At 33.8% G+C, this 14,734-nt stretch overlaps 1 protein-coding gene and 1 long non-coding RNA gene across 2 annotated transcripts in view; both read right to left on the bottom strand.

Moving 5' to 3' along the window:
- Positions 1-2,200: 2,200 nt before the first annotated feature.
- LOC132040334 (uncharacterized) lies at positions 2,201-4,432 on the bottom strand. Its single transcript, XR_009410666.1, has 2 exons — positions 3,180-4,432; positions 2,201-2,497 (listed from the first exon to the last, which is right to left on the bottom strand). It is a non-coding gene; the product is annotated as an uncharacterized LOC132040334 (long non-coding RNA).
- A 5,218-nt stretch (positions 4,433-9,650) lies between these two features.
- LOC132039241 (agmatine deiminase-like) overlaps positions 9,651-14,734 on the bottom strand; it is a 6,087-nt gene continuing 1,003 nt past the window's right edge. The window contains exons 2-7 of the mRNA XM_059429771.1: positions 13,828-13,892; positions 13,649-13,727; positions 13,016-13,150; positions 11,404-11,636; positions 10,479-10,637; positions 9,651-9,992 (exon numbers count right to left, since the gene is read on the bottom strand). Coding sequence (XP_059285754.1) covers positions 9,870-9,992; positions 10,479-10,637; positions 11,404-11,636; positions 13,016-13,150; positions 13,649-13,727; positions 13,828-13,892 — 794 coding nt within the window. The 3' untranslated portion in view covers positions 9,651-9,869. The remainder of the gene's footprint in view (positions 9,993-10,478; positions 10,638-11,403; positions 11,637-13,015; positions 13,151-13,648; positions 13,728-13,827; positions 13,893-14,734) is intronic.

Below are 14,734 nucleotides of genomic sequence, written 5' to 3'. Positions count from 1 at the left end.
CCTATTAATCTAAAAATTAATAAGGAACACATTTCGAACTCCAATATATTTATACTCTCTATGTGCAAACACATCGATGGGGGGTGATTTTTTTTTTTTTTTTTCACAGACACACGAGATGCTTTTGTTTTAGGCTTTTTGTTATTTTGTTGGCTACTTCTAATAAATATGCTTATAACAAAAGTATAGATGATATTTTAATGTGATCTTTGGTTTATATTTGAAAACTTAAGTTTTGTAAAAGACCCTTTGGTTGAAGTTATAATTTTGTTATATTTAGATTCTCTTTTAGAAGAAAATTAAGAAAGTAGTTTTTGCAAAAACATATCCTACTTATGGGAATATATTGGGTATGTTTTTGTGTTATAGTAGTGTTTGCAAAAACATACTTTCTTTTATTATTTCAGTATTCAATTATTATAAAAAAAGGTTCCTAAATTTAGAGAGGTCTTTTACCTCCGCGCGTAAGTATCTCATTTCATTTTTTTAGTTATCTATTAGCTTAAGATACAAACTTAATATGGAATTGACTGGTTAGGTTATGGAGCCATCAAATGCACAAGGGAACTGTTTCTCAAGCGACCACCTCGGTGAAAACTAACCTTGTATTCTATGTGAGTCAGAGAAATATATGAATCTTGTATGAAACAGAGTTGAAGTGTTCAACATGAGAAGGCATGGTAGGTTAAAAAAGTGTGAGGATTAGAGATGTACACAGTAAGTTAGTATTGGTTAAACTTCATTGGATCATACCTCTAAGTAAATGCAATTTATACCAATATAATTAAGCAAGTGCTTTAACAATAGCTTTGGTAAACTTAACTGATATTTCACGTAATGAAAATAATTAAAGATACCCTTTTTAAATTTCATTATAAGACACTTATAGTATCTTTGCTTTTGGGAAGTCAAAATTACTTTATTTTTCGAAAGAAAATACTAATAAGAAGTTAAAATGTTTGGCCAAGCTTTTAGAAAAAATGTCATGCCCCGAATTTGGGCCTATTAACATGGCACCGTAGCTACTACGTGACCGAGCGAATCTCAACTTGCTGATTTTATCAACATGTTTATCATAACATACCGAATGCGAAAAATAAACTAACAAATATTCTTATATTCCGAAAGTCCGAATGATATTTTTTTAAATTGTTGTGGAAACACTAATATAAGTTTTTAATAAATGACTATAGCCAAAAAAAAAAAAAAAAGTTCTTTTATTTTTATTTTTTACTTAGTCTATAAAGCTTCTAATGAAGCTGCATTTTTCGAAAACACTCTTTCTACGTAGTAAATACCTTTTCTTTTAAATTAATAATAATGCCCCTAAAGAATTGGGGCTTACCACAATGTCCCATCAAGAAATTAGATAGCGTTTAATTTTGACAAAAAAGATTAAAGTTTGACATTTGTGAGTAACAGCCAAATGCAGCACCAAGAAAAAAAAAGAGATGATAATAATAAATTAGGACTTATGATGTGGTAAAAGTTTCACCTCAATAGACTTACGAATAATACAGTCACCCAGTAAGGTTGTGATGGAAAGGGCAACCCAAATCAATAAACATGTAATAAGTACTGAAACTGAAACTGTAACTGAACATAATTACTTCCTATTTTGAATGAGAAACCACCTGTTGATCTGAGTAAATAAGCTACGACCTCAAGCCCAATATATAAGTGCACAAGCTACGGCCTCGGGCCCAAGTATACGTATACATAACTATGGGCCCAAGTCATAAGATCCAAACCAAAGATTGTTACATATCATTCTACAATGCCATGAAATATATGAATGTCAAGTCGACATTTGGTAGGATTTGGGCGTGGCATAAACTACGAGGGTATAGGGACAGGTTCTTTTAAGCTCAATTGTGTAGGTAAGTCCCTATGTAGGTGAGTACATATATCCGCTTTTGGTACTCGTTTTGCTCAGTTTACTTCCCCGTCTCAATCATCCTTGTCCTCTTCTTTCTTTCTCCTGACTTTATTTGAAGTTAGTTTGATATTCAATATTGGCAACAACTTGTCACGCCCCGAACTCCGGGCTTTTTTTTTATGGACGTAACACAAGCACCTCGGTGCCCGACGCACGTGACCGAGCGAACCAACCAAGTCGTCGAATCAACATGTGATACCAAAACATAACTATTTTATAAAATAAAACTAAAATTTATAAAATAAAACTAACACATGCTGATTAATTAAAGGTCTGACTGAAATATCATAATGCCGAAATACTTAGACAATCTGAACATATCTGAAAGTAGCCAACATGGCTAAACCAAAACAACTGAACAATTGCCAACAAGGCTAACATAATAAATATCTGACTGTCTGAACTGTGTCTATGAAGCCTCTAAGAATACTGAATAATAGAGCTGTCTATAAACTGAAATAACTAGAGAGCTGACAACGCCCCGAAGGAATTTGGGGCTCACCAGTAGCTAATACGTGCACTCCTAAAGAGCTGAGTCGTCAACCTGTATATCGTTGCCTGCACCGCGAGATGCAGGCCCCCAAGCAATAAAAGGGACATCAACACATTTGAATTGTACTGGTATGTAAAGCAACTGAAGCAATAAAATACTGAAACTGGAACTGAAACTGATAATTGTAACTGTAATAGCAAAGAAGTAGAGATATGAATACTCCCTGCTCTGTATCTGAATCATTTGTATTATTGTGTTTGTATATGTGGGGCCTCATCCTAATAATAAATGCACGCTATGGCCTCGGCCTAGTAGTGCGTCAGTCAATGGCCTCGGCCGTGTATACGTATACACAAGATCGTGCCGTGCCCGGCAAAATCACATATGTATAATTATGGTTAATTAATAAGGACCGAGACCATAACAACAATGAACAATGCCGAACCGAAATAGACATCTTTGATCGAATTAAAAACACCGATCTGTTTCTGAGCATACTGAATTTTTAGACTGAGACTCATGTGGTAACAATATATAAGTCTATAAAGATTACGTGCTGAGTTCATGATATTCAAATTGATAACCATGAACGAATTCTGTAACTACAACCCTAGAAGATAACATTTCTACAACATATCATAAACTAGGGCTAAACCGTATTCCGAGTCAAATTACCGACAAGTATGAAGAATGAGGCATGGGGAGAATCATGAACATTCCCTAACGTAGATAGTTAGCCTCACATACCTTAATTCTCCGCCTTTGAGCGTAATACAATGTTCGTCAACCCTTTCAACTTTGATATATATCAATACAAGTCAAAGGGATTCTATATTAGCAATAATATTCATGCTTTGGTCATCTAAGCATTTTATCAAACACTTAGTGGGCATAAAGCTCCACAATCTCCATTAATGGTGTTTCTTCACCCAATTCCCATTCTATTACTTCTAGGTGATTCTACAATCTCAATTAGGTGCAATTAACATCATTCTCTATCACCCATATCATTATAATAATCACAAGTCAACAATCCAAAACCCTACTATAGTTCATGTAATTCTCTTTACTAAACCCATTTACTATTCTCCCAAGAACTCATCAATTCACTATTATGAATGATTAGAGTGTAGAAGCATTACCTTTTTGACGTTCAATCCTCTTGAATACGAGGTCTAGGGTTTCCACGCCCGACAATAATGTTCCACTCACTACTCTATTGATTAGAAGGGTTTACTCAAGTTAGAAAGAGATTAGGGACTTAAATTTAATCTAGAATCATGATAAAACTTACCTTGGAGGGTTCTTGAGGCTTGGAACTTGTTCCCTCTGACTTTAGGGTGATTTTTCGTGACTAGGGGTGTTAGGGAAATAAACCCCAAGCTTAAATATAACTTAAAACGCGAAATCCCGACTTTTAACCCGAAACCCGACCTGTTACGCGATGGGTCCGCGATACACGTGCATCGCACGACATTCTGCAAGTCGATACTCAGAGTTATGCAATCGGCCCGCGATGCGGATCCATCGCACGCGCCCTCACGCGCCCCGTGTGTCGGTTCTATGCAGTGTTCAGTAAAATGGTCCTAACTTCTTGTACAGAGCTCTGTTTGGGCTCACAATATACCGTTGGAAAGCTATTTCAAGGAGCTACAACTTTCATGTCTTAAGTTTTCTTAAATTCGCAACGGATTTTCACGAAATTTGACCATAAGGCAAACATATCGAAAATTTAGCCGATTCTATCGCATTTTAAGTGCCTTACTATTAGCCATATTGAGACGATCATATCTCCTTGCTCCGATCTCTGATTGGCTTAATCCTTATATCGTTAGAAAGATATTTCTACATACTACAACTTTCATTAAGGGTACTTTTCCAAATCCAACTAATCAAGGATTTATGGTTGCCCAAAGTAGGCCTATTAGTCATTTTCGCAAAACGTTCAAACCTTCAGTTGTTCCACTAAAGATCTATTGACATGAGTCTAACCTTAGTTCTAAGATACGGGGTGTAACATAAATATACCCCTGTACTATCGAAAAAGGGTCAAATATACCCTTCGTTAGACTTTGGGTCCAAATATACCCCTGTCGTTATACTTTGGGTACAAATATACCCCTCTGCAGTTAAAGTTGACCCCAATCCTACGTGACATTAATAATTTAATAAATATTATGTGGCATGCCACCCACTTACAAACTCAATTTTACCCCTCTCCTCTCTATCTTCTTCCACCACACCTACCCTCTATTACTACCACCCTTATGCCCACCAGTCCACCACCATTAATTGGGTATTTTTTTTTTTTGTAATAATTTTTAGAACTTACGGAACATGTTCTTTTTAAAAAGCATGAAATATATTTTTGAAAACTATGATACAAAATCAGTTTTTTCAAAATTTATATGGGAATCTATGGATCAAACGTTGAATAGTGTCACCGGCTAAGCATTATATATGCAAAAAGCAGAAAATTTTTTACAACAAAAAACAAAGAGCAAAATATTTGCTCCAGTTTAAATCTGTGAAAAGATGCATAGTAAAAAAGCTAAATATTTTCTAGATAAAAAATCCAAGAACTTCACACAGGTCATAGAATGATAAAAGTAACCCCGTCTTTCGTGGGCGTCTTTTTAGGCGTTATAACATCATTATTATCACAACAAATTAAATTAAGTCAGTCACAATGTAGAGAAGAAGAACAACATTATTAGTAGGGGGAGGTGTAGTGGAAGAAGATAGAAAGGAGAGGGGTAAAATTGGGTTTGTAAGTGAGGTGGCATGCCACATAATATTTATTTTATTAAAATATTAATGCCACGTAGGATTGAGGTCAACTTTAACTATGGAGGGGTATATTTGTACCCGAAGTATAATGATAGGGGTATATTTGAACCCAAAGTACAACGAAGGGTATATTTGATCCTCTTGTAATAGTTCAGGGGTATATTTGGCCCTTTTCCGTTTTTTTAATCCTAATTGACAAGTTCTATTTTGTTAATCCCTTTACCTACTAGACACTAACTCTTCTAGTGTTTCTCCATGTTCAGTGTCTTATCTTCTTTTTTCAAGTCTCACTAATATATCCTTCCCCTGGGTTACTGCTTATGCTCTATAGTGACAAATCTTTTATGACATGTAGGCCTCATTTGTTTGTACTTAATAGAGGTCTAAATCTAAATGTTTCAGAGTTCTGAACTTAAGCTATTAAGTGCATTTGCTTACGTTTAGATCTAATCACTTATTCAATCTGAATAGGTCTTAATCATTAAGATCTTGAATGAAGTCTTACTTTCATTAAGAGGCATTTTTGTCTGAATTTTATTTACACCACTCGTTCTATAACCACCAGCTCCACCCCTCATCCTCACCCCACCACCGTCCCCCACTCACCACCAACCGCTACCCCGTTCCCTCACCCACTACTAGACAGTCCCCCACCCACCACAAATCCCCACCCCACCCCACCCCACCCATCATCACTAACCACATCTTCCATCACAAGCACCATCGCAACCAACCGTCACCATCACGCCAATCACTACAACACCAACATACTAGCTCCACCACAGCTAGAGCCGTCAAAATGGGCTTGGCCCTTGAGGCTAGCCCAACCCAACCCACTATCGGGGGTAGTGGTCATTAGATTTTTAAGCCCATTTCAACCGAGGCTTATAAGCCCGTGCCCAAGTCACCCGTCCGGCTCGAGGCTCGACCAAGGCCGGGCGAGGTCGCCCCGTCTACTAAAAAAGGCTATTTAGATTAATTAAAAATTTAAAAGAAGATTGAGAAAAAAGAAGTGAAAACTAGAAATAGCGATTATCAAATAAGTATAAGTCTTAGTATCTTACACAATACTTTACTCAGTTAACGTTAAATCCTAATCACCAAATATAGAAGTTGTAGTCATGATTGAATTTCAAAAGAAAATTGTGAAAAAAAAAGTAAAAAAATAGGAATAGTTATTATCGAATTAGTCTTAGTATCTTACATATTTTTCTCATTTAGCGTTATATCCCTAGTACTAAATTCCTAATCGCCAAGTACGGCTACTAAAATTTCTAATCACCAAGCATAAAAGTTCCATCATGAAATTGTCAAAAAATTGTTACTCGAAATTAGTTGCAAAGCTTTACTAAATTCAAAATGGTAATATTTTAAGCGAATTTAAATATTAAGTAGTAGTTTCTGAAATCCAGTTATTTGATAATGGTTAACTAATTAAATTTGCAGATGAATGTAGACGAAGATGGAGATGTTAATTAAGGCACCTTTATCACGAACGGATTCAAATATGCTTGACGATGTATAGGTGTTTGTTTTATATAAGTTGTCGTAAAATTATGTACTTCAATATAATTGTATGTTAGAAATATAACAAATTGGTATACTTAGAGGTTCAAATTTAGATTGAAAACAAATTTTCTTATAAAAAAAATTAGAAAAAAAAATGAAGGAAATTTGTGCAAAATTTGGGTTGGTATTTTAAGGCCCTTTACTGATGAAAATGGCCGCCCGCCCACCATCAAATTCCTTGGCCCGCGAGGCTTGGGTCAAGTTGTACCTAATCCCAACAACTTTCACCATTACTAGCCGCTAGCATCAACCATCACCACCACCATTACAAAGCATTTCCACCATAATTAATGGACATAAATGTTTTTTTTAATCAAATAATAATTTTATTTTTTGAATTTATATTTATTTTTCTATTATTTAGTTATTTTTTTATTTGAATTGTATAATTATTATGTTTAAAATAAATACATTTTGCACATTCAAATGTTGAAAAACGAACAGTCTTAATCATTTAGTGTTCAGATTTAGAGACAACATCTTAATCATTCAGATGTGTATTTAGATTTAGACGTCTTGACCTTAATGAAAACAAATGAGACCGCAGACATGGATCCAAAAAAGTAAAACGAAATTAAAGAAGACCTATACCGTAAAATCAATCCACCAACAACTTTTCACCATTACCCCTAATATATCCGTTTTAGCATCAACCATCACCACCACCATTACAAAGCATTTCCACCATAATTATCATGGAACATTTAAAATCGTTTTTTTTAATCAAATAATAATTTTATTTTTTGAATTTTATATTTATTTTTCTATTATTTTTTAAACCCGTTATTTTTTAAAAAACTATTTTTCTTTTAAAAATTGTATAATTATTAAAAACAAAAAAAAAAACTGAAAACGAAATTTAAATGATTTTTCTTTTAAAAAATTTATTTTTAAAACCCGTTTTTTTTAAAAAAAAAACGCGAATTAAAAACTGATTTTTCTTTTAAAAAATTATTTTTAAACCGTTTTAAAAAAAAACTGAAAAGTCGAATTAAAAAACTCATCTTTTAAAAAAATTCATTTTTAAAACCGTTTAAAAAAAAAAAAGCGAAAATGCGAATTAAAAAGCTGATTTTTCTTTAAAATATGGAAAAATGGATTTGTTAATATTATGGAAAGCTTGATTATTTTTTTTAAAATGTCTTAAAAGATCTTGATTTTCATGATTTCATTTTCTTAGGACACTTTTATTTTTCAAAAAAAAATCCGGAAAAAGTGTTTTTCTTGTCAAAATTTGAAAAAAAAAACTGATTTTTTAAAAATTAAAAAAAAATTAAAAATGAAAAACTATACATATTTTAAGAAAATACGTAAAAAAATCAACCCACCCATCCACCCACAAATGAAAAATATTACGATTTTAAATAGTAATACTCTTCAGAATATATCCCCTTATAGTTTTACTAATATAGAGTTATGAATAAGAAAAAGAAATATTTGTTAGTCTTTCCAGTTTTACTAATATAGAGTTGTGAATTAGAAATTTATAGACTAACTTTCATACAATATGTTTATTTGAGATATCCATCTGAATATTTCATGTCGTGAGAGATGTTTCACCGAAGATTGGAGATGTGAGTTGGTTCTCAGGCATTAAGAATGCGAATGAACTAAAATTCTTCTTTTCTTCATGTTACGAGAAGTAAATCTAAGATTAGTTCAATGTCACTCAAAATTCAGTGAGCAAACTTGGCAAATCGACAATATAATATTGGCTGAATACACGAATTTTAGTGGTAACTTCAACTCTATAGCTTATCAGTGCCTTCAAAAGCTACTTGCTTCAAATAACAAGTTCACTTATAATTGTGATGGTCACACCATCTGCCTTGTCGATAACGGCTTCAGTTAGTTCTCTTTAAACCCTGATAAATTTGTTTAAAACGATATCGTTTTCTGTTGATTTTTGTGTTTGTGTTTCTGTTTCTGGGTTTAATTAATAGGGATCGAAGAAATTTTGAGTAATTATCCATTTGTTAAGTATTTTTGAGATTTGTTTGTTTGAAGAAATTGGTGGTTGGGATTTGTTCACTGAATTTTGAGGAATTTGCATCTCAAGTTTGAGCTCATTTGATTGAGAATTGAAAGAGATTGACTCAAATTTTTTGAGCATTCTTCTCGGTGAAGAAGATGAAATCGGTATTTGATTTTTTTCAAACTTCGTGTGTAAACTTTGTTGAGTAACTTCACTAATGAAAGATAAAGTTGACTAATAAAATAAAGTAGAGGGATATATTTGACCCTTTCCCCATTGTTTTATTTGTGGGGTTCATATTTACATGACATAAAAGATTAATTTATATTGCTATGTCAAAATTTTTTAATGACACATTTGACTGAGTGATTTTGTAAGAGAAAATTCCTAAGTTGAGTGACTTTATTGATACAAAATAATGATTTTGCTACATAATTTTTCATAATTGAGTGATCTTTTGGGAAATTTACAAACAGTTTAGTTATGAAACTCACAAAATGGTGATAGTTTAAGGTTTTTATTTTTTTAACCTATTCACCAAAAAAAAGTTCCACATAGACTACCACTTGAAACTCTTTGAAGGATCTCTTGAAGCGTGATTATATTCCTCTAGCAAGCGTTTATAATATGAATTCATGATAATTTAGAGAAGTCTGAGAACACCCTGTAATTTACCTACAAAATTCGCAAAATATTTGGGATTCTTTCATAGAAATCGCAAAAAGGGTATGTTGCTGCCATTTTGAAAGGATTAAAAATCACTGAAATAGTTTTAGGGGGTGTATAACCTATTCATCTCAATGTGTTGCATATGTCTAGGTATGAGGATCTGCATCTATATTTCAGTGAATAGCCAAAAAACAGTTGCTATTGAAGTCTGAAGCTTACAAAAAGAAAACTCATTATCAAAAAGCAATTTGAGCTTTGACCTGGATCCACACCCAAGAGTACAAAGCTTTCTTTGGGTAAGTCTATATCCCAGACATTATTTTTGCCCTCCAGAATCTTGAAAGAAAAAGCAAATTTAGGAAATAAAGTTCATCTTCCACAAGAGATTACAAACAATATTAGTTATCACATGCCAAATATTAGTTATCCCTCTGCTAAGATATGGAACCAGTCATGACCTTGGGTGAATATTCTGGGCCGGTTGGCTGCTGCTGTGTGATACAATGTATATTTCCACCTCCCAATACAATTTCCCTTGCACCTTCAATTCCTACAACCTGCACCACCCATTTTCAAAACTAAATGAGCTCTGGAGGAATAATTCAGATTTTATTAATGAATATGAGGAAATATTGGGTGTAATAATGAGTTGAAGCATGAATTGACTGCAATTGATGAAGTCATTTCATTGCATATTGCATGTTTAGTCATGACTCACACAGTTAACTACGCATTAGCACCTCCCAATTACAATGTCAAATCAGCGGGTGCTAAATGATGAAGGAAGTATGTGCATGCACGCGGGTGCTAATGCATCGATGCATAAGAACATCAATAGTCATTATTTATAATGATATGCTTAGTCTAGTTTGTTCCTTTCTTTTTTCAGTGCACTCTGAATATGACTAAGTGATTTTATATCCTGATCAACTGAGATCACAGCAATATTTACTGCAAGGGTAATTTCGTATACTGGTCTTCTCATTATGCTCAATGACTAATGATCCTTGCAAATAGTAACCAGATCAAAATTCTTTGATTACCTCATAATCTGGAAATGCCAGTGAGAGGACTCTAATAGCTTCTTCATCCCATTTTTTATCCCCAAATTGCGGAGTAATAATTGCACCGTTAGCAATGTAGAAGTTTACATAAGAAGCAGCAAGCCTTGTACCTGAAGTCCTAGTTTTAGCATCACCATCCTGCTAAGACAAAAGTAGGATGACATCACAATGATCGACTCCAAGAAAGAACTGAGAAAGATGCTTGCTTTTCTGCTTTCAGACTGTAGTTCCTCAAGAAAGTAAGTAGAAAAGCAAAGCTGGAAAAGTGCTTGGGGGACTTTGAAAAGATTACAATTGCATAAGATCTATAATTTCACTAATATGATGTTCCTCAAGATATAATTTTGTTTCGGAGGATCATGTTTTCCAAAAATACATAGGCGTATATCCCCTGAATCGTGAATATTTCAAGCAGCCGTTACAGAAGGTCAAGTTACATTCTGTCTTTTCACAGAACATGAGCAAGAAGTCTGTCAAATGCCTGGAGAATTAAAGGGCAACGCAATTGGTCCAGGGACTTTAACTTTTGAGTGAATTCAGTGATGCAAAAGGATAGTTGTTTCAATTAATTATATACAACGATTTATTATTACTGTTCTGTGAGCAAAATGAAAAAATTTCCACAGAGAGGAAGACAACATCATAAAAACCAAATGCAATCCATATACAGTAATATTTGATCCAAAATTTCAACTGATAAATATCCCATGAATGTTTTGCATATAAATAGAAAAAGAAAGAGAAATAATCGCATTAACAAATTCTGGCAAATCACATTAACAATTTCTGGCAAACATCGACTTGAGATGCATTGACTTGTTAGACAGCTCTGCAATTTCTTTTTTATTTTTAATTTATGAATGACAGCTATGGAATGATACCAAAGAGGTAACAAAAACATCACCTGAAATAGTCCATCTTCCTCCTCGTCTGTCATATAGAGTGGCCCAGGTACATGGAGTTTGATTACTTGTATTTTTCTACCATTGGCATCAGAAATATTTTCGAGAATAGAGAGGGCTTCAATGGATCTTTCATACTGTGGATCAGACTGATCATCAGTCCAAGACAGCAAAACAACACCAGGCTTCACAAAACAGCACATGTTATCAATATGACCATTTGTATCATCATCACCTGCAACATCAACAGTAAACAAAAGCCTTAACTGTTCACTTCTGTATGATTATTTTGTAAAAAGAAAAGGAAACATCATCAAGGTCCAAATGCATAAATTTTGAAAGATAAAACAATAAAACCACGAATTCATTGAACGGTTAAGATCCCAATACGTTATTTGAAAACAACACTTAAACTCTCTAATAAAAAATGTTTTATAGGTTAATAAACTCTTAAGTAACTAGAAAATTTCAATATACCAACTTTGTTCCGATTACTAAAGTTAATGATCATTTTATGCAGATCCCTTTGGATTGTTAATTAGAGAAAAGATTTGAACGTGATTCTGTATTATAATTAAAATATCAGGTTATTTAGATTATTTAAGGGTATTTTGATCCTGCCACAATGTTATAACCGACTCAATAGTCAATTCTTTTCTTATCTTCAAGGATTCTAGTAATTTCTTCTTCGCAAATATGAAAACACTACAGATATATCGAGTTTTAAAGACTTCTTTGTAATGAAATCCTTATAATTGGCTCAGTCCTAAAGGTCAACGCCATTAAATTAGCTAAATTTATACTTATATTTCTGGTAACTGATAATATCCTATCTTCCAAGAACATTAATTATAAAAGAGTCAACTATAATGTGATTTAGATTTTGAAATTTCAGAAGATAATAGCAGCATCTAAGGTTCCTTGCAATGTGAAGTCATGTACAGAACATAACTATTTCAATGTAAACAAAATAAAATTCAAGATGCTACACCAAATGGTCTAGAAGACTAGAACAGCAATACATCTCTCAGACTTATACTCACTTTGTAACTACTACCTTAATTAAGAGGAACAAATGTCAGACATAAGTTAAAAAAGAACATTCATAGGACGAATATAAGACTCCCAAGAAATGAGAAGCCCAACTTCCAGGAGAAAATGCTCCATCAAGTTTTTATCAGTATTTTCTCCAATAAAATCTTCTTCTTTTTTTCCATATCAGGTTCAATTCTTAAAACCTTACACACTTGTTTAACCCCAAACTGCAATTTACAGTCTCTTTTCCCAAAATTCCTCTCTCAAAGGGCCAGCTTTTACAAAAAAGTTTCTACCAAAAAGAAGTCTTGGAGACCTCCAAGTGGGAACAGCACATATCAAAAGGCACCGATGGAAACAGTCATGCTAATTAACCTATGAAATTTCAACATTCTCAGGGGTGTTTTGTCTTATGCAAAAATGAGAATGGATACGCATCATCCTAATCACACAACCAAGGATAGAACTTTGTTAAATCCAACACCACATGAAAGCATGGACTTTTGCAGGTCAAGGACAAAATTCGACTATATTAACTATGTGTACAGAGAAATAGAAGTTCATGAGCAGAATGAATACCAAACAACCCTCGAGGCAGCCAAATAACCTTCCTGACTCCAAGATATGCTTTTAGTTCATTCTCAATCTGTTCTTTAGACAAATGGGGATTCCTGTTTTTGTTCAAGAGGCACTCTTCTGTTGTGAGACAAGTCCCTGAAGAGAAGATAAAAGAGGTGAGACAGTATGCTCTTCGCATCTAAACAACAATCATAAGAGTGGTATCTGAATTTAGAATACAATATGAGATTCAAGGCAAACAGATGAAGACACCCCATGGAACTGGATAACCGTGTAAGTAGATGAAAGTAAATTACCAGCAGAACCATTCAACTCTTGTTTTCAGCATTCCGAATTCAATTTGGCACATTCGATAATTTGTATTACTAGCTATTAGATTACAGATGTCATTTAGTTCAAGAGTTAATAAATAAGTTTTTTACAGAGAAGCTATGCGGTTTTTGGCTTCCATACTTGCTTGCTTAATATCTTACAGGCAGATGATCGGTAGTTTGTCTATGACTGGTGTTTCATAAATAGATCAAAGCTAACGAAATCAACTCTCTAATTATTACTCTGAAATGGAGAAAGAGGCTCACTTTCAAATTATAAAGAAATCAAGTCGAGTTCATAAAATTAATAAAATGTATCTACCTTCCCCATCAACGTGAATGCTTCCACCTTCAAGAATCATAGAGTGCTGAAACCTTGGGACCTTTTCAATTGCCAAAATCTAACCAAAAAGAACAGAATGGTTAACTCAATGGAGTGTATCTAATAACCAATAATGTACTATCAACAAGACACATTTGCAGCATTAGAAATTTGCAGACCTTTCTTGCAACAAGAAGGTCATGACTCCAGTCTTTGTAACAACCATCATCAACACCTAGATATTTCAAATATCACAATCATGAATGTGTTTTGCCAGAGAAGAAAAAAAAAAGTGCTTTGCATCAATACAAGGGCAACCATATCTTACTGAATATGGTTTTGGGACAATATTACTATGGCAAAACAGAACCAAAGCACACATGTGATTTAAGCAAACATACACAAGTGTGTTTCTCTTTGTAGAAGTTCTAGGCATTCAAAGCAGAATACAACAACAACAACCTACCCAGTATAATACCACCAGGTGGGGTCTGGGTGGGGAGAGTGTACGCAGACCTTATCCCTACCTTGTAAAGGTAGAGAGGCTGTTTCCGATAGACCCTCGGCTCAAGGAACAGAATACTAAACACAGAAGATAAACATCCTGAGCCCTTCAATAGATCGTCAAACTATATTTCTATGGATTCCATATGACATGACAAGCTGCAGAATAATCGTTTCATATGCTGGAACTGGAATACTAAGAAATCCACAAGCATTTGGGATGGGAAAACTCAACATAAAGTATCATCATGTCAGATTGGCTATTAGCTAAACTATCTGATGATTAACATTTTGATGAAAAGAGATTTTTTTAGTGGGATCAATGAGAATTTTCCCTTGACAATAAATACGCACATTTCTGATTCTAGTGCATATAGCTTTGAGATCACCCGATGGAGGACTAATAGTTTTCTACAAACAAGATAATCATGAGTTCGAACTTTTAGTCCCGTAAATTGGACACTCTGAGTATATTTGTTAAGACTCCCAAGAAAAATATAATAATTAATGGAAATCGGATTGCGTGTCATAACTAACAGTTGAAAACTTCTGGGACAGGATACTCCAATTGATAACTTTTGC

This window comes from Lycium ferocissimum, chromosome 12 (genome assembly GCF_029784015.1).
Source record: "Lycium ferocissimum isolate CSIRO_LF1 chromosome 12, AGI_CSIRO_Lferr_CH_V1, whole genome shotgun sequence".
In the NCBI taxonomy this organism is placed as follows: domain Eukaryota; kingdom Viridiplantae; phylum Streptophyta; class Magnoliopsida; order Solanales; family Solanaceae; genus Lycium; species Lycium ferocissimum.
Note: the sequence above shows the minus strand (reverse complement) of the source record. Positions and strands in the feature narration are given on the sequence as shown.